At 50.1% G+C, this 20594-nt stretch overlaps 1 protein-coding gene across 2 annotated transcripts in view; it reads right to left on the reverse strand.

The window, feature by feature from the left end:
* Window positions 1-6878: 6878 nt before the first annotated feature.
* The window catches only part of Dnai2 (dynein axonemal intermediate chain 2), a 28319-nt gene continuing 14603 nt past the window's right edge, over window positions 6879-20594 (reverse strand). The window contains exons 7-13 of one of the 2 annotated variants that reach the window (XM_032913289.1): window positions 20318-20440; window positions 14833-15056; window positions 13056-13191; window positions 11999-12145; window positions 9965-10192; window positions 8009-8011; window positions 6879-7456 (exon numbers count right to left, since the gene is read on the reverse strand). In XM_032913289.1, the coding sequence (XP_032769180.1) occupies window positions 7319-7456; window positions 8009-8011; window positions 9965-10192; window positions 11999-12145; window positions 13056-13191; window positions 14833-15056; window positions 20318-20440 (999 nt within the window). In that variant the 3' untranslated portion in view covers window positions 6879-7318. The remainder of the gene's footprint in view (window positions 7457-8008; window positions 8012-9964; window positions 10193-11998; window positions 12146-13055; window positions 13192-14832; window positions 15057-20317; window positions 20441-20594) is intronic. The other variant, XM_032913288.1, reaches the window with a different exon arrangement.

Here is a 20594-nt window from a genome sequence, read left to right on the forward strand (position 1 = left end):
TCTGGTGTGTCTGAAGGCAGCTACAGTGTACTCATACAATAAAATAAAATCTTAAAAAATAAATTAAAAAAAAAAGAAAAAAGAAAAAGTTCCCTCGGTCTAGGCAGATTAGCAAACCAAGCCTGAGGTCAAAATGGATGGATTTATAAAGCCTGCCTGCCAGAGTAGCACCACCCAGGAGTCCACCTGCGGCCTCAGGTTGCGTTTGGCCTAGGTGAGCTGTGGATGTGGCTCAATACAAGGGTATATGCTTACTTAAAACAATCTGAGGGTCATCTAGATGGCTTGTCCTGTAAGGGAGCTTGCTGTTAAGTCTTACTGAGACCCACATGGTGGAAAGGCCAGACCCAACACCCAAATGTTGTTCTCTGATCTCCATCCTAGTACATGTACATAATACATAAATGTAATTTTTTTAAAAGTATGAGGGCAGGGGGATGCTGGAGAGACAGCTCAGAAGGTTAGAGCACACCTACTTTGGCAGAGGACTGAGTTCAGGCCGCTCACAACTATCAGTCACTAGCACCATTAGGTGCACACACACACACACACACACACACACACACACCACTAAAAATAGCTCTTTTTATGACAAGGTTCTTGCCTTTTTTTTTTTTTTCAAGACAAGTTTTTTTTTCTGTGTAGCCCTGGCTGTCAGGAAAGACCAAGCTGGCTTCCAACTCAGAGATCCCCCTGACTCTGCCTCCCAAGTGTTAGAATTTAAAGGCAAGTGCTACAGCCACCTGGATTTTTGGTTTGTTTGTTTTTTCTGGGTTGGGAGAGTTTCTTGAAATTAAAACAAACAAACAAAAAACTGGATTGTACAGTTAGTTCTCTATTGCGAACTTCGCAGATGACATCACTTTACAATGTCAAGAGGCTGGACCGGCGGCCAGGTGACCAGGTGGAACAATGGATAAACAGTTGCAATTTTCATTCTTGGTAACAGTAGCAACAATAAGGCACTCCGGGAGCCCAGTGGAAATTTTCCTCGCCTCAGGAGGCCTGGGCAAAACAGGATTCTAGTTCTACCTCTGCCTTAAACTTGCCTAGCCGCTGAGAGCCTGGTTTTCCTGACTCGTGTGCCTGTCATCTGGATGGTGTTGGAACTCTTCCTGAATGTAATGATCAGTCCTTGGTGTCATCTGTCCCCGCTGAAGCTGAGAGGCCAGAGCTCTTGCAAAGACCAGAGAAGGAGACTCCATGTGGTAGCAATCCAGGAAAGAACTAGAAAAGCAAGCACTCACATCCTTTGGAGCTGTGTCAGCCACCTGGCGGGTCCCCAGAGGTAGAGCACAATGTCAGCCTTGGGACTGGTTTCCCGGGCTTCCCCCAGGAGCTGGTGTCGGGCACAGTTATTAATAAACAGCAGCAGGAAGCAGCTAGCACGCATGCACATATATATTTGATAAATATATAAACCAAGCTAAGCTTGGAAACCAAAGTCTCCTGCAGGGGGTTCCCAGATATTGCCTGACTCTCTGAGGCTGGTCATTTTGCAAATGGGCCGTGCTGCAAAGAGAACGGGTAGTGAGTCCAGAGGGTTTCCTGCCTGTTCATTTTATTTTGAGATGGGGATTGAGACTGTCCCTGGTCAATTGATTTGGGCTTCGGCTAGTTTTCTTCTTTGTTATCCTTCTGAGTACATAAACCTCCCAGAAGCCAGCCTGTCCTGACTGATGGGTAAAAATAAACATCTTTGGAAGCAGGTATGGCTGTGTGTACCTGTAATCCCAGCATTTGGGAAGCTGAGGCAGGAGGATTGTGGTGACTTTGAAGCCAGCCTGGCTTATATAGGGAAACCTAGTCTCAAAATGACCACACACACACACACACACACACACACACACACACACACACACACACACACCATTAAAATAGCTCTTTTTATGACAAGTTTCTTGACTTTTTCTTCTCAAGACAGTTTTTTTCTGTGTAGCCCTGGCTGTCCTGAAAGACCAAGCCGGCTTCCAACTCAGAGATCCCTCTGACTCTGCCTCCCAAGTTTTGGGATTAACGGCCTTGGGTTCATGTCTACTCTCAATTTCTTCTGCTTGACTTTGGGGTTGTATTAGTTATTTTTTGGTTGTTATGACAAAATTCCCGATGAGAGGTTAAGGAAGAGTTTATTTTAGCTCACAGTTTGGGAGTACAGTCCAACATGGCAGACAAGACATAGCGGCAGGAACAAGAGGCAGACATTATATCCACAGTCAGGAAGAAGAGGAGAAAGAGAACAGGGGAGGGGGGAATGGGAGGAGGAGGCAAAGGAAACTTAGCTCATTTTCTCCTTATTTGGTCCTGGATTCCAGCCCTTGGGGATGGTGCCGTCTATGGTCATGGTGGCTCCTCCTTGCTCTGTTAAACCTTTCTGGAAGCATCTTCAGACTCAGTGGTGGGTACCCATGTTGATTCTGATGCTAAATTCATCTCACCTGCCACTGTCCCCTTTCCTCCCCTCCAGTGGATGTGGATGAAGCTCATGAAAATGTCCCCTTCTGTTTTTCACGAGAGTCCTCAACTAGGGAATGTTGGGAAACCACAGGTATCAAAGGTCAGTCACGATGAATTCACTTGAGCTCAGCCTTTCTGAGTTCATTGAAATCTTCACCCGCTTACTTCACAAGGCCTGCCTTTGCCGATAGAAAAGCCACCATTGCTGATGTACGATTACACGTGTACACAGGTAGACATGCACACGTGTGCAAATGTGCAATGAAATATGCTCTACGCCACCTGGCTTCCGCACACCCCCTCTCAGGGTTTCAGTCTGTCATCAGTTTTTCATGGAGGGCACCTGACAGCTTTTTCCTATATCTCTGAGAACCCAGGACGCGCTTTCCCGTTATCCTTGTAATGCCCCCTATTATATTCCTTAAAACATCACGCCAGAGACTGGGGGTGCGGCTCAGCTGATAGAGCATGCACGAAGCCCTGGCTTCCATCATCAGTACAGCATAAACAGGCGTGGTGGTACGCACCTGTATTCCTAGCGCTCAAGAAGATTAGGAGTTCAAAGTCATGCTCAGCTGCGTTAGTGAGGTCAAGGCCAGCCTGGGCTACATGACATCCTGTTTCAAAGTGAAACAAAACAAAATGCTACTTTGTCCAACTGTCTGTGTGTGTACTGTCCCTGTTCGCAGCACTGTGTGAGTTCATGCTCTGGGAAGGTAGGTCCACATCTGTTTTCCTGACATTCCACGGCTGGGACCTGGCTCAGAGCTGAGCAAAGTCACTCAGGAAGCACCCGGCTTGGGTTTATCTGTGTCCCACCCGTTGTCCTTGGCTCCCAGCTCAGTCTCTCAGCTCATCCACAGGCTCCAACACTCTAGGATGTGATGCTTTCTTCCTCGTGCCTTGGATGGGCACCACTCTCTCACCCTGGGAGCTCATTAGCAGCCATCCACTGCTTCAGCCTTGGGGCCATTCCATCAAGCCCAGGGCCCACTTCATTCGGTTAAAGTTGAAGGGTGATGGGGGCTTCCCTCAGCGCCCTGCTCTGAGGCCCCAGCGCCCAGTGACCTCCCAGATGATCGACATCTTGGACCCACAGTACCCACAGTGTGCGGTAACGGTATCACGGGTTAAAATGGCGTAGGATGGGGGACACAAAACTGTGTGGACGCGGGAGTGTGACCACCTTCCACACACCTTGCTGTGGCTTTCCACTTCACACCTGGACTGGTGTTGGCACTTCCGGGCCCTCGTTTGACCTCTGTGGGCATCAGGCGTGCACATGGTACGTGTAACCATAGCAACAACACTCACCGCCATAAAATAAAAACAATACACCTTCTTGAGAAAGCGAGTGGGGGATGGGGTGGGGTCCCGTTCCTTTAGGCGGATGGCAACACTGGCGGCTTGCGGCTGCGTCAGCAGGTGTGTTGAGCTGCTGGCTCACTTTCGGATGGGCCAGGATGCGGCAGGGAGAGATTGAGGGCAGGCACTCTGGGGTGGTGCCACACACATTCGACGTGGGCCTTCTCTCAGGTAAGCCTTCTTGGGAATACCCTCCTAGGTACATTCAGAGGTGTATCTTCCTAGGTGATTCTGAATCCAGTCAAGTTGACAGTGAAGATTTGACATCACAGGAGGAAATAGACAACAGGCGTCAGGTGACCGAGACCAGGGAAGGTCATTGCAATAAAACTGGCCGCAGAGACACCATGTGCGCAGAGCTCTGCAGCCCCATTGCCCAGCACTGTCTGTGGCCTCTCTCTTTTCCTTCCCACGGTGCATTCTGGAATGCCGTGCTATCACAGTGGCACCCTCTGTACCCACGGGAAAAGGATTTTCAGGCTCTGGTGGGTGGCCCACGTTTGCGGGCACAAACCAAAGGCCAACCTCCCAGAATAGTGAAAGGATGTTCTCCCGCCTGAGTTCACGGTGGCAGCCCTCACAGGGGTCCGTCAGTGCCCAAGCCAACCAGTAGGTGCATCCTGCCTCCCAACCCCCAGACCACTCCATCGGATTGATTTTTTGTTCTCCAAATTAGGTTTCTGTGCCCTGGCTCCGCCTCATTTGGCTTGTTGGTGTGAGACAGTCTCATATAGCCCGGGGTAGCCCTTGAACTTGATATGTAGCTGAGGATGAACGTCTGGTTCTCCTGACTCTTCTGAGAGCTGGAATTGCTGGTGTACCAGCCGATCCCCAGGTCCTGCGGAGCAGGCACTATCCCTGCCTCGCAAAACCAACACCAAAACGGACGTTTTGGGCAAAAGACCATTCCTTGTGGTAGGGGACCTAGAACCCCAGAAACCCTGGAATGCTAAGCAGTGTAGCACTCGGACCTTCTGCTTTAAATGCCAGGAAGAATTCACTCAGTGGCTACATTAATTCACGATGTCCCAGGTGATGCTAGATGTCCCAATGGGGCGAGATCCATCCCGTAGAGAATCACGCCTTTGAGAGGAGAGTCCCTTAGGGCAGCGTGGGTGGTCTCTGGGACTCCCTCTGTCCTCTTATAGTGAGGACAGCTTCCTCCAGGACCCTTTGCCTCTTGCCTCGGTGCAGCAGCAGGCAGGGAGCAGGGCCCCAGCTGAGCCTGCTTGGGACTAGAGGAACTCCGAGTGCAGAGCATGTGATGTGTACCTCAGGATCCTGAGCCACCCTGGGCTGAACTCTCACCTTTGTCATCTACTCTCCAGAGACCAGGCACTTCCCCCTGTCACATTGGTGATGATGTGCAGATGGGAGAAGGTGAGTCCCCTTCCTGGATCCCCATTAAGATTTAACCCTCAATAAACATGATTCATGACAGCTAACATCAAAGTGTCTAGCCAAACACAGCAACTCATGACCGCTCAGTGCTCTGGGCGAAAGGAATGGCTGGTGCTTTCCTTCCACAAAATGTCCGAACGCTGGTGTGTGGAGCTCAGAGGTCAGCTTTATTGTCATTCCTTGGGGTGACATCCATCTTATGCTGAAACAGGGTCTCTCACTGAACCTGGGCTCACTGATCCATCTAGGCTGGCTAGGCAGTGAGTCCCAGGGATCTGCCTGTCTCCATCTTCCTAGTGCTGGGATTACAAGTACTTGGCGTCGTGTCTGGCTTTTTGTGCATGGGCTCTGGGGGAATCAACCTTAGGTCCTCATGCTTGCACAGAAAGAACTGTACGGACTGAGCTAGCTAGCTCTCTGCCCCCTTGTTATGGTTATTCTCCTCCTCCTCCTCCTTCTCCTCCTCCTCCTCCTTCTCCTCCTCCTCCTTCTCCTCCTCCTCCTTCTCCTCCTCCTCCCTTCCTCTTCCTCCTCTCTCTTCCTCCTCCTCCCCCCTCCTCCTCCCCTCCTCCTCCTCTCTTCCTCCTGCCTCCTCCTCCCCTCTTCCTCCTCCCTCCTCCTCCTCTTCTTCCTCCCTCCCTCTCCCCTTTCTCCCCCTCCTCTTCATCCCCTTCTTCCCCCTCCCCTTTCTCCCCCTCCCCTTCCTCCTTCTCTTCCTCCTCCTCCTCTCTTCTTCCTCCTCTTCCTCCTCCTCCTCTTCCTCCTCCTCCTCTTCCTCCTCCTCCTCTTCCTCCCCTTCCTCTTCCTCCCCTTATTCCTCCTCCTCCTCTTCCTCCTCTACCTCTTCTTCCTCCCTTTGAGACAGGGTCCCTCTGTGTAGGCCTGGCTGTCCTAGAACTTACTTTGTAGACAAGGCTGGCCTCGAACTCACAGAGATCCACTTGCCTCTGTCTCCTCCATGGTGAGATTGAAATGCCACCATTCCCGGCCAATAATATTCTTGGGGCGGGCACTTTAAATCTCGGCTGTCAGCCACAGACTCCATGACACTCCGGGACTTGTAGGTGTACAAAGTTGTCTCTGAGGTGACCTCTACCCTAACTTCTACTGCATGGAGCCATGTATGGGGCCCAGCCCAAGTGCCTACCCAAAAAGGACTCTTGATAGTCCGTGGCCCACAGTCAACTGCCTGAAGCACCTGTCCCTGCCCCGTGCCTCCTCAGCTGTGATCAGGTAACTCTCCTAGAGCCTTCATGCCCTGGTCAGTAAAAGAAGGACTGCTCATGTGCAAACATTCCAGGAACTTTGGGAAAACCGTAGGAGATTAATGGGAGGCCCCGAGCGTAGCATTCACGGCAAGTACCCACTGCTGTTATCACTGATTTAATGTTATGAGAAACATAGCCAGAAAAAAACCACGTGTGTACAGGGAGGATCAGGTTCACCCTACTCTCCACACCTGGGGACGCCCCTACCGTGCGACCGCGTGTCAAGATGCCTCCTGGGAGGTTGCTTGGGAAGGCATTATAGATGGAGATGAAAGTTAGTTCTCTTTTGATTTGCAAGTAGGTGAGAGGGGAAGGGGGAGAGAGAGAGAGAGAGAGAGAGAGAGAGAGAGAGAGAGAGAGAGAGACAGAGACAGAGACAGAGACAGAGACAGAGACAGAGAGAGAGACAGAGAGAGAAACTTGCCCCTGTGCAGGTGCTCCGGAGGCCCCTGGGCACCAAGGCAAGCTCACAGATGAGCTCTGGAAGCTTCTGGAGAAAGCCATTGGTAACTACTAATTGGATAACCCGTGATAAGCAGAATCTAGGGACCCATCTAATGTCTGACTTGAGGCTGTGTGTGTGCCCCGAGTCTGAGTTAGCCTCAGAGTTGCAGAGGCCAGGGGAGTTAGCACAGAGACAAGTCCTACCCTTTCCCACACTAGAGAAGCATGCACATGGGGCTTGGCCCAGTAACTTGTCCCTGATCTGTCCCCCACCAATGATAACTGAAGAAGGAAACTCAACTTTGCGCTTTTCAGATGAGACGGCATCAAATGGAAGGCCAGCCGTGAGCGCGAAGGGGCAGGCAGTGTTGTGGGCAGAGGCTGCCCTAGGTGGCCCCGCCCTCATTCTTCTCATCCATGTCCTCTTCACCTGTATCTTCACCCATTATGATACCAGATTCTTCCTCCTCTCCAGCCATATCTTCTAGCTCATCTTCGCCTTCCACATCTATACTTGCTTTTTTCTTTTGAGACAGAAACAGAAATGTTGATGAGGGGAGGCCCTCCCTATTTCCCAGAGGTATTCTCCCCCCCCCCACCCTACCCCCTCGCCAAAGCCAATGGCAAGGAGCTGCTTCGAGCCTATAGTGTTCATTCCAAGCTGCCTGACCTGTTGGGTTTCCAGAGTCATGGGATGGGGAAGGCAACAAGAACTTGGGGGATCTAATAGCCAGGCTTCTGCCATTTTTGAAGTGGGTGGCCTTGAGCCTGCTCTGTCTGGGGCACTTGAATGACAGCTTGAGGGGTGGGGCTTAGAGAGAAGGGCGAAAGGATGGGGGGGAGACCCCTTCATCATGGGGTCGGCCTTTCCACCTTCCTTCCTTCTTTCCTTCCTTCCTTCTTTCCTTGCTCTGTCCTCATCTCCCCTCCTTTTCTTTCCTTCTTATGAGACTGACTCTTGGGACATAGCAAGAGGCTGGCCTCAAATTCTAGACTTTCCTGCCTGGGCACTACATGGTGCTCAGATTACTATAGCATGGATTACTCTTTCTGGCTTTGGAGTGATGCTCTCTGACCCTCTCCCCCTTCTCCTCCCCCCAGAATTTCAGGCTAACTGCAAAGACTAAGAGAGGAGGAGGTGTGAGGTGGGCAGGAGAGGGGCTGAGTCTGTGAACTTGAACAGTCTCTGCAGTTCTGCTTCATGTGGACCGGTAAGACTTTGAAAGGGAAGGACTTCCGGGCGTAGGACGCCAAGCGTGCCTATCAGCTGCAAGGCGCTTTAATCCTTGCCTTCTGAAAGATAGGTGAGCTGGGAGTGACGGACAGACAGACAGGAAGGGACTGGGGATCCAGGCTGGACGTCAGAACTCTAGGTCCAGCCTGTGCTATGAATGGGGGTTACCCTTCCTCCTTCGCAAAAAAAAAAATAGCTCTGTCAAGCGCTCCCCAAATACAAATTACATCACAAGATCACTCCCTGTCCTCAAGCAACAGGAGGGACACAGAGTAAGGATCTCTAGGCAGAAGGGGGTGGGGAGGGACTGGAGAGATGGTGGGTAAATTCGCTCACTCTTCTTGTGTAGAAAGTGTATTCAGTTCCTACCACCCGTGTTAGAGGCCTCATAAACACCACTAACTCCGCCTCTAGGGGATCTGACAGCTCCTCATGTATATGTCACCCCTTCTGCCTGGATCTAGGTATGTTGCCGTGACAAGTGTGCATGAGCCCGCCTGGTTTATGGTTTGATATTGAACATGAAACCCAGGCTTTATGAATGGTAGGTAAGCAGCCTACCGACTGAATTATATTATCCCGGACCCCTCTAAATAGTTCTAATGTTTTATTCAGTGTGTGTGTGTGTGTGTGTGTGTGTGTCCCACAGCATTGAGTGGTGGTCAGAACATGACTTGTGGGAGTTGATTCTCTCCTTCCTGCACCACATGGGTCCCTGTATTAAGCCATTTTGCTGGCACTGTTATTTGTTTGATTTAAATATGTATGTGCATTTTGCCTGCACGCATGTCAGAATACCACACGCATGTCTGGTGCTCACAGAGGCCTGAAGATAGTGTTGGATCCCCTGGACCTTGAGTGGAGTTATAGAAGTTGTCTGGGGTCCTCTGGAAGAGCAATCAGTGTTCTTAACCACTGAACTATCTCTCCAGCCCCTCCCCCCAAATGCTTTAAAAAAATTTTTTTTTTTTTTTGTTTAACTCTGCATGTATGGCAACAGGCCAGAAGAGGGCACCAGGTCTCACTACAGATGGTTGTGAGCCACCATGCGGTTGCTAGGAATTGAACTTGGAATCACTGGAAGAAGAGCCAGTGCTCTTAACCTCTGAGCCGTCTCTCCAGCATCTCTAAATGCTTTTAAAACGAGGGCCCCTACACGTTCATTTTGGCCTTGGACCTCTGACACAATCAGTCTTGCTCTATAGCCTGGCTTCATCGGTTTCCTGACATCTGGCCTTTGTGGGCCTAGCTGGGCGCCTAAGAACAATGTTGCAGATGGAGAAGATACTCTTTCTCTCTGTCCACACACAGAAGGTAACCAGGCACCTTCTTTACAGTGCGTACTTCACTTTCCAGATGGCAGCTGAGGGACTGAGAAGGAGAGCGAGAGGCCAGGTAACACAGGTAGAAAATGCTTGTGTGTGAGCTGGGGCCAGGGGCAGAGGCCACATTCCAGATACCTGGTTGGGGTCCACCCTTTCCTCCCATGGGCCTCAAGGCTCTCACTCACAGAACCCCAGAGCCCTGACTCCAGGGACCGCATGCATATTCAAGATGGGCCTAGCATGGTGGGGAGGAGCATACCAGGAGGGGCGGAGCTTCGGCCCTGATGCCTCATGGGAGACAAATTACCTCAGGAGATAGGAGTGAGTCTTTCCTCTTACCAGTGGACAGTCAAATTCCATCCCAGAAAACTACTGGCTCAGGGTTACCCAGGAGGTCAGTAGTTGGGCAGAACTCAGACCTCATGGCTCCCTCCCAGTCCCCAATCTGACCATGCCCCTGCCGAGGTCCTTACAATCTTCGGTTTCTTCTTCAAGGCCTCTGCCTCCTTCCTCTTCAGCTCTGCGAAGATGACTTCGAAGAACTCCTCCTCGGCTTTGCTGACTAGCTCATTGAGGTCCAGGGCTGTCTCCTCCTCCCTCTGGTCGTCGTCTCTAGCCTCTGCCTTGCCCTTCTCCTTCAGCCGCATCTCGCGGTGTCTGGCCTCTAGGATCTTTTCCCGCCGGGTCTCACGTTCAAATATCTGGGGCAGACAGGGACAAGGTGGGAAGGGAAGTGGGGTGTAGCTAGAAACCCCAGCATAGTCTGGGCTTCTATGGAAATCTGTCCCTGGCGAGGTCTGCTGGGGGTCATATCAAGAGAGGAAGGCTTAACCAGAAATGGTGGTGCACACTTATGATCCCAGTGCTTAGGAGGCTGAGTAGGAGAACTGTTGTGAGTTTGAGGCCAGCCTGGGCTACTTAGCAATACCTGTCTAGGAAAATCTACACCGGAGATGAGAGATTTATTGGGTATTGAACAATTGTCTATGAAACGAAACGGAAGTCAACACACACGTGTTTACATTCATCAAGTAAATTTCTTTTCTTTTCTTTTCTTTTCTTTTTTTCGGAGCTGGGGACCAAACCCAGGGCCTTGCGCTTGCTAGGCAAGCGCTCTACCACTGAGCTAAATCCCCAACCCCTTATCAAGTAAATTTATCTCTGAAAGTTCATCTCCAATGATGTAAATTTTAACATTTGGGGCTGGAGAGATGGCTCAGCGGTTAAGAGCGCTGACTGCTCTTCCAGAGGTCCTGAGTTCAATTTCCAGCAACTACATGGTGGCTCACAACCATCCAGGATCTGATGTCCTCTTCTAGTGTGTCTGACAGCTACAGTGTACTTATATATAATAAATAAATAAATCTTTTTAAAAAACCATTTGATTTCATGTATTTGTATGCAACTGAGCCTAATTGAAATAAACTGTTATGCATGGGGGCAGGGGTGGGGGGAGGACAAAAACTAAGCCAGATATGGTGGCATAGGCCTTTAGGTCCAGTACTCAAGGGGCAGAGACTTGTGGCTCCCCGAGTTCAAGGCCAGTCTGTTCTACATCGGACAAACCAAGACCGAAAAGTAAGATCCTGCCTCAGAACGAACAAATGCACAGTTGCACACAGGGTTAGGGATCTTGGTCAGTTGTTGGGGTGCCTGCCTAGCAGAGGTCCCCAAGTATAAACTGGGTGTGGTGGCACATTGGCGACAATCCCAGGACACTGGAGGCGAAGTCCGCGAATCTGAAATCCAAGTCAACACTGACTGTGCATTAATCATGGCCAGCCTGGAGCAGGACCACTGAGTTATTCGGTTCCCAGGAGCCCCAGACACAGGCTACAGTGAGGAATGCCCTTAGGATTTAAGACAAGGTGGTAGGGGGCCGGAGAGATGGCTCAGCGATTAGGAGTACTGATTGCTCTTCCAGAGGCCCGGAGTTCAATTCCCAGCAACCACATGGTGGCTCACAACCATCTGTAATGGGATCTGATGCCCTCTTCTGGTGTGTCTGAAGATAGTGACAGTGTGCTCATGTTTGTAAATAAATAAATCATTAAATAAAAAGACAATGTGGTGATCCTGGACTTCAGCTTGGTCGTGAGGCCCCAGCCTCAGGCACAGCTGGGAGGTTATCCCACCCTGAGCACTAGCAACTTTGATGCCAGTGCTCTCCCCCACCCCACCCCCGCCATACTGCTGGGGAGTGTACTCCAGGTTGGGGAGAGGGGTAGTGGCTTTCTCTGTAGACATCTTCTAAGTCTTCAACGGAGAGGCTGCCAAGAAGTCCCACTAATTTTTATTCCATTAAACCAGCCTGATTTACAGTCTGGGCGTGCCGAGTGACCATGCCAGCACTACTGGATGCAAGCAAGTGAGCAAGGGAAGATCTGACATCTTGGGGACACCAGGCTGCCCTCCCCGGTAATGGCAGCCCACTTTTCCCTAACTCGGTCTCTGCGTGACAGGCCGGGTCAGGTCGTGTACATAGTAGGCGTTGCCCAGACACTCACGGAAGAAGCTATGTTCCTCTCATTCCTCTGCAGAGTAGAGAGGCTGCTGGAGACCTCCAGCAGAGTGGTGGTTCCCAGTTCGGAGCCGCAGGCGATGAGACACCCGGTGTCCTGAACTCGGAGGCAGAAGAGTGGGTCGTCACATACCTGTTGGGAGTCAGCAGAACCAGGTAGATTGGGGAAGAAGATTGAAGTCGCAAAAATCCTGGCCCTGTTGGAACACCCCGGTGACACACCCTTCCACAGTGGACGAAGTTCACTCGCTGTGTTAGTCTAGCCGCGTCACCTTAGGGGTCTCTGACTCCCTGCTCTCCCGCGTCCCCCAGTCAGCGGTTCTCAGCTACAGTTTGCTCATAGCGGCTGATGAGGTAGCCGCAGAGAACCGGAATATAGGGATCTGAGAGATTTACAGTTGGAGGGGGGAAGAGAATGTTTACTTCTCTTAAATTCTCTCCCGTTTCATGGCTGTTGTTTGGGTCTGGGTCTCATGTAGCCTAGGTTCAAGCCCAGGTCTTGAACTTACTGCTTGCACAGGGGTGACCTTGAACTTCTGATCCTGCTGTTGCAGTGCCACGCCTGCTGTATACCATTGTGGTGATAGGACCCAGGGCCTCGTGCGTGCTAGGCAAGTGTCCTACCAACTGATAAACCTGTTTCTCGTGGTGCCGGGTGTGGAGCTCAGACTTGAAAGCTAAGCCAGGATTCTAACCACTGCCTGGCACCTCCAGCTCTTTCCTTCTGTTGACATTCCCTAAGGTGATTGATTCTTGCACACCGTCACAGCTGCCAGTCCCCGGATCCCTCGCTTTTGCAGAAACCCATGCTCCCAAGAACACAGCTGGCCAGAAACCCAGACTATTCATGTGCATATATTAACACCCTCTCTCTCTCTCTCTCTCTCTCTCTCTCTCTCTCTCTCTCTCTCTCTCTCTCTCACACACACACACACACACACACACACACACACACACACACCTGGGTCCATCCAGGAAGGACCCTAGATCACAAGGGCCAGGGTGTACAGGGCGGTCGGGGGCGGGGGGGGGCACCATGTGACCTTCAGGCTGAGGGCAGGGTCACACTGCTTGAACACCAAGTCCCAGATGTCCAGGGTCCCATCCATCTTGGTAGTGAAGAAAACCGCTGGTCTCACGGGACTCCAGGCTCCATCAGAGAGGTAAGCCATGTGGTACCTATAGGAGCCAGTGTGGTGAATCAGGGATCCTGTGGTGGAGGGGTGGAGCTTGAGGGCCCACAGCTCCTCTCACTGAGGCTTTCCTCGGGGTTTGGGGTCTCAGTCTTTCTGGGTAGGAAGCTTTCTGGGGTCTGACTTCTAGCATGCCAGTCTCACTTGCCTATGGTTTCCAGGCTGAGCTTAACAGGGATCTGGGGGTGCGGCTCTTCCCATGGGCTGGTATTTCCCACAGTGTCAGATCTGATGGAACTGGGATACACTGTGGGGTCCCAGGAAGGTCTTGCCCAGAAATTCATTTTTTTTTTTCTGGGATGAAGGTTTGCTATATTTTTTTCTGGCCTTCATTTGGATTTCCAAAGATTTGTTTGGTGGACAACTTTGTTTAATAATTTTTAAAATACGTGTGTGTGTGTGTGTGTGTGTGTGTGTGTGTGTGTGTGTGTGTGAGTGTGCTTGCCACAGCATACATGTGTAGGTCAGAGGACAACTTGGAGGAGTCAGTTCTCTCCTTCTCCCAAGAGAGTTCTGGGGATCAAACACAGATTGTCTCACCTGGCAGCAAGTGCCTTCACCTCTGAGGCACCTTACAGCTCAAACAAAAAGTCATAGCTCACCGGACAGGGCATGCCTGCTTCTAATCCCCGCACTTGGGAGGCAGCGGCAATCGGATTGCTGAGAGTTTGAGGCCAGCCTGGTCTACAGATTGAGTTTGAGGAGAGCCAGGGCTACAAAGAGAAACCTTGTCTGGGGGAGGGGAAGATTCATCCATCAAGGTTGGTCAAAAGTATGTGAAATATCTTTAAACCTCTCTCCCCTCTCCCTCTCTCCCCTCTCCCCTCTCCCTGTCTCCCCATCTCCCCTCTCCCTCCCTCCCTCCCCCTCCTCCCCTCTCCCTCTCCCTCCCCATCTCCCCTCTCACTTCCCTCCCCTCTCTCTCCCAAACCTATTCCTTTTCTTCCATAGAAGTCCAGCTGAAGCTGGACTAACATTTCAGGACTCCTTTGCTACTAAGTTTGTGAACAGCTGGGCCATAATAGAAAGAAAAAAAAAACTGGGGATTTTATTTTATGTTTATACTTTTTTTTTTCTTTTTTCTTTTTTTCAGAGCTGGGGACCGAACCCAGGGCCTTGCGCTTGCTAGGCAAGCGCTCTACCACTGAGCTAAATCCCCAACCCCCCATGTTTATACTTTTTAAAGAGAGGGCCCCACTGTGTAGCTCTGGCTGCCCTAGAATGTGTGTGTGTGTGTGTGTGTGTGTGTGTGTGTGTGTGTGTGTGTGTGTGTATACTGAGACAAGGTATTTCCTTGTTCTTCCTTTCTGAGATAAGGTTTCTCTGTATGGCCCTGGCCATTGTGGAACTCAATCTGTAGAGCTGGCTGGCCTTGAACTCTGAGATCTGCCTGCCTCTGCCCCTTAAAAATCTGCTAGGATTAAAAGCATGCACCACTTCTGCCCAGCGGCAAGGCAAGGTCTTTCCATGTAGCTCAGGATGCTTCAAACTTGCAATCCTCCTGCCTCAGCCTCCAGAATGCTGGGATTACAGGTATGAGCCACCACGCCTTGTTAGACTCCTGCTACACCAAATCTCTGGGGTGGGCCCCTGTGTACCCTCTGGTCTTCTGCCACCCTCCCCTTACCGGGTCCACATGATAGATGACTCCCGACTCTCCTCAGACCAGATGCGGGCAGCCCAGTCGCCGACAGTCAGAAAGTTCTTTGGGTAGAAGGGGTTTCTCTGGAGGGCATAGATGGGGCCGTGGTGGCCAGAAAAGGTGCAAACGATCTTCTCCGCTGGCGTCTTGGCCTTGCGGTTGCAGGAGATGACAATGCCTTGTTCAGTGCCCACCATGAACTTGGTTGGCTGTGGAGAGGAAGGCAGAAGAAGACGGTCCGTGAGCTATCACCACTAGGCTGGACCCACGTGACCAGCAGGCTGCCTGGGAACCTCTGCTTCAGCTGTGTTCAGGCTGAGTCCTGTCCCACTCCACGGTCTCATTGGGAAACTTCTTGAGGCCAGCACACTAAATAAGGGTCTCCTTGGCTCTCCTGGGCCCTGGAGGGTCATCAGGAGACCCTGCTACAGGCATTTCTGTATGTATATTACAATGCAGTGTGTGTGTGTGCAGTTTATGTGTACAGGATGTGTATATGTGTGTGTGTGAAGTTTATGTGTATAGTATGTGTTTGTGTCCATGTGTGTGTATGCTGTGTATGTGTATGTGTGTGTATGCTGTGTGTAGCTTACATGTACAACGTATGTTTGTGTCTGTGTGTATGTGTAGTGTGTGTGTGTACATGTGTATACATGCAGTTTATGTGTACAGTTTGTATTTGTGTGGGTATAACTATGTGTATGTAGTATGTGTATGCAATTTGTGTGTATAGTGTGTGTTTGTATGTGTCCATGTGTGTGTATATATGCAGTTTATGTGTACAGTATGTGTTTGTGTCCATGTGTGTGTACAATGTGTGTGTACATGCCTGTGCATGCAATTTATGTGTACAGTGTATGTCTGTGTCAATATGTATCTATACAATGTGTGTGTGTATACATGCCTGTGCATGCAGTTTATGTGTATGGTGTATTTTGTGTACATGTGTGTCTATGCAGTTTATATGTACAATGCATGTTTGTGTCCATGTATGTGTGTGTGCTTTGTGTGTCCATGTGTACAGTGTGTTATGTGTATGCAGTGTATGTATATGTAGTGTGTGTGTGTGTGTGTGTGTGTGTGTGTGTGTGTGTGTGCAGAAGCCAGAACAAACTTTGGGTGTCTCCTGCTATCACTCTACCTCACTCCTTTGAAGCAGGGTCTCTCACTGAACTTGGATTCCTGTTTTTCTGATAGGCAGGCAACAGCAAACCCTAATCCTCCTCCTGTCTCCCATTTCCCTCACAACCCTGGAGTTAAAGGATAGCAGGCACTTTTAACACAGAGCTAGCCCCGGTAAGCGTCCTGGTAAGGATTTTGGATATTTGTTTGTACATAAAATGAAAGCAGCCCAGAGTGGACACAGTATGTCCCTGAGTATGGAGAGACTGCATGTGATGAAAGCGGCCCAGGCTGTCACTGTGAATTTAGGACAGGTGGGCCAGCCAGCACTCAGGAAGCCATCTGGTGGGCAGTGATGTAAGTTGTCTCCCCCAGGTCTGGGAACTACAATTGTGCCTCCTACCTCCTAGCCTGAAATTACCTGGCTCAACAGCATTTGCTACCAAAACTGACAACCTGAGCTTGGTACCCCGAGCCCACGAGGAAGGAGAGAGCCAGCTCCTGCAAGCTTGAGTTCTGAGACCTCCACACATACATACACAAACACACATACACACACACACACCATACACGTGTGTACACACATGCGTACTTACACACGTACATATGTATGCATGCACTCACACACGTGCACTCACACACACAAAGATAAATTAAAAAAAAAGAGTAAAAGCAAAATAAGGACTAGGACTACAGCTCAGATGTAGAGTGATAGAGTGCTTGTCTAACAGACATGAAAATCGGGGTTCACACCCTACATAAACAAGAATGGTGGTGCATTACCGAAATTCTGTCTTCAGGAGGGGAGGAAGGATCAGAAGTTCAAGGTTACCTTTAAATATTTAACAAGTTTGAGGACAAAAGAAATGAAGAAAAAGGAGAGGGGAAGGGAGGAAGGAAGGAAGACAATTGCTCTATGGCCCTTCTCCTCAGAAGTCCCTAGAGGAGGCCATAAAGGAAGAGAGAACTATGAGAACTGCTGAGATCTCCACAAAGAAACAGGGACTTGTCTTTCTCATGGGTACAATGTTTCAATTTTGTTTTATATTTGGTCTAGCAGGAGAACTAGTTTAAGAGGAGGAAACCATTGCTTCATTTTGAACATTTGAAAACTCAGTTACAATGAGGGTTAGGCAAAGGGCCTTGGTGGGTTTTTTTTGTTTGTTTGTTTTTTTGTTTGTTTGCTTTTTGACACCGGGTCTTACTCTGTAGCCTTGGCTGTCCTGGAACTTGCTCTGTAGATCAGGCTAGCCTTGAACGCACAGGCCTGCCTCTGCCTGAAGTGCTGGGGTTAAGGCATAAACCACCAAGACCAGCTTTCCTGAAAATTATAAGAATGACCAAATTCCTTTGAGGAAGAACCACGTCAAAGTATGAGTCAGCAGAACCCACACAGCTAGGAGGAAGTAAAATTATATCCATCAGCAACATGGGAGGCGGGCTCCTTCCCACCCAGGCTCTTTCTGTTCTGTCTGGAAGGTAAATAAAATGTCAAGTCTTAATAAAGCGCTTTGAAAGATGGGGAATTCCAGAGCCGGATGGTGGGGATGGTTATGCTACAGTGTGAGTGGGCGAGGCACTGCAGAACTGGCCCTTCGAAGTGGTTGAGACAGACTTGGTGGCACACACCTGTGACCCGGCAGGAAAAAGAGTGGTGGGGGCAGGAGGATCAGAAGTTCAAGGTTATGGGTCTGTGAGATGACTCAGTGGGTAAAGACCCTAACTGTCAAGCTTGACGGCCTGAGTTCAATCCCTGAGACTCGCACAGTGGAAGGAGAGAACTGACTCCCACAGATTGTCCTTTGACAAGCATGGCCCCGATCACATAGAGCAAGAATTAAATATTTAAAATGCAATATCTTTTTTTTTTAAAGTTCAAGGTTGTTTTTGGTAAAATAGTAAATTCAAGGGACTCATCCAAAATAAAATGTTAAGACAGAAGCTGGGTGGTGGTGGTGCACACCTTTAGTCCCAGCACTTGAGAGGCAGAGGCAGGAGGATCTCTGGGAGTTTGAGGCCAGCCTGGTCTATAGAGTGAGCTCTGGGATAGCCAGGGTCACACAGAGAAACCCTGTCTCTCTCTCAGACAGACAGACAGACAGTCAGTTAAGCAGGGCTACAGAGATGACTCAGCAGTTAAGAACATTTGCTGCTCTGGCCAAGGAGCCAGGTTTGACCCCTGACACTCACGTGGTGGCTCACACACATCTGTAACTCTAGTTCCTGGGTTCTCTCTCCTGACCTCTTCAGGTACCAGGATTGCATGTGGCACACACGGATGCAGGCAGATACTCTCTCACACACAGATAAAGAAATCCTTCAAATCAATGGATAGTAATGGTTAATGGAATAGGTGATACATTTATGAGCTTTCAAACATGCATAGATTAGGGGTACGTCTTGGTGTTGAAAGGTTGGCCCCAGGTTCAGTACTCAGTAACGAGAGAGAAACACACACACACACACACACACACACACACACACACACACACACACAGAGAGAGAGAGAGAGAGAGAGAGAGAGACAGAGACAGAGACAGAGAGACAGAGAGAGAGACAGATAGAAAGACACACACACACACACACACACACACACAGAGAGAGAGAGAGAGAGAGAGAGAGAGAGAGAGAGAGAGAGAGAGAGAGAGGATGAACTGAGCTACTAAAGATGGGTACAATTAGGGGGGGCTGAGAAGCAAGTCATTAAGCCGGTCATGGTGTACCTATAAGGGGTCAGGACAAGTCACCCAGCCTGCTTGCCTCAGACCTCATATGGGGTAGAGGCAGAATCAGAGCTTGGGGCTCAAGTCCCAGCTTTCCTGTGGGCCAGGGCACCTAGCTTACTGTCCCCAAGACCCCTCTTGTTTGTGGGGAAGCAGGGATAAAAATCCCAGCCTCACAGGAACACGGTGGCTGCCGATGTCTGGCAAAGGCTGTATACGCGAGGACTATCGTGGAGAAGAGGGGACATTACATTGAGCATGTGGCCTAGAAATTGCAGCATCGGAGCACTATGTCTTCTTGAACCCTCCCAGTTGGGCCCTGAGTTCAGGGACTCCTCCTACGCTGGGATGGCAGGGTGAGTGGCTTGCCTGCCAGCTTTTCATTCTGTCGTTTGAGCTTTGGCCTTCGGCTGAGGATGCTGCCTGGGGGCAGGTGTGAGGGCAGAGCCTCCTCAGGTCCTACCAATGATGTGACAGTTAAGCAAGTGACAGACATCTCCAAGAATGTAGGAGTGAGGCCAACAAGCTTGAGCCTCAGCTAGTTAGAGGAGGAACCAGCCTAAACCACGACCCATTTGGAAAGGGGTTTCCTTGCCTTGATTTGGGTACAGTGTCCATTTTCTGCCTCTGACCCACTCCCATGGCTGCTCTGCTAAACTCCAAGTTTTTTGTTTTTGTTTTTTTTATTTTTATAGGATTTTGGTTTTGTATGTTTGAGACATGGTCTTGCTATGCACTCCTGGCTGGCCTGGAATTCTCTGTGATCTCAGCTGGTTTTGAATTTTCAATGATTCTTCTTCTAGCTTCAATTTGGGGTTTTAAAATTTTTCTTCTTCAACGATGTTGTTGTGGTGTGTGTGTGTGTGTGTGTGTGTGTGTGTGTGTGCGTGCGTGCGTGTGTGAATACCATAGCACGCTACATATAAGGAGAGGTCAGAGGACAATTTCCGGGAGTCAGTTTCCTTCCATAGCAGAATCCAAGAATTAAGCTTAGGTCGATTTTGTGTAGTAAATGCAAATGCTCTCTCTGGCTTCTTCTTTTCTCTTTTGTTGTTTATTTTGACTTAAAAACAAACAATCAAAAACCCTGACCTCAGGCTTGTTATGTGTGACTTTGAACTCCTGACCTTCCTGCCTCCAGCTCAAAGGTGCTGTGATCACAGGCATGCACTGGTATTCCTGGCTTTGGGGGCTTCCTTAACATTCGTCTGTTGAGACTTGTCCTAATCGTGTCTGTACTCAGGTTTTCCACCAGGCTCCTCTGTTCTTCTTCCTTCCTCAACACCCCTTTCTCCCCCGGAGGAAGGAATTCGACCAGCCTAGGGCCTCAAATGAAGCCAAAGCAGTGAGGATATTGGTTCTGGACAGGGATCTTCCCCTAAAACTGGGCGTCTCTGGTTTTAAAGCTCGCCCCCTGCTCAGAAGGGCCGGCCTCAAGCGGGTGTCAACGGCATCCTTTCCTGGAGGTGTTCTGCTGTCCCCTGCTGGGAGGTCTCGGTAAAGCCTTCACAAGGAGTAAGGCTTCCTGGGGAAGGAAGGGACCGCCTCCCTGCTTCTGCACCAGCCCAGGCCTTTGGGTAGCCCCAGCAAGCGAAGTTGAGGAATGGAGGACAAAAAACACCCACCAAGGTAGACTCGAACTCCAAGGAGATGGCGCCCAGGGCGTTCTCCAGCTGCTCCTTTCTGGTGATGTCCATAATGACAACTTCGGTGGGCTCGCTGATCTTGCGGATGTCCCACCACATGACCTGGCAGGGAAGGGCGATCGAGACCTTGAAGACCCTGACTATTGCTCCCAACCCCACCCCCAAACCAGCCAGGGGTTCAAAGGGTATGGGACCGATAAGAACAAACATATTTTGAGGCTTACAAAGGCAAAGTGTATACAACTCAGGGGCCGGC

This window comes from Rattus rattus, chromosome 9 (genome assembly GCF_011064425.1).
Source record: "Rattus rattus isolate New Zealand chromosome 9, Rrattus_CSIRO_v1, whole genome shotgun sequence".
NCBI lineage: Eukaryota > Metazoa > Chordata > Mammalia > Rodentia > Muridae > Rattus > Rattus rattus.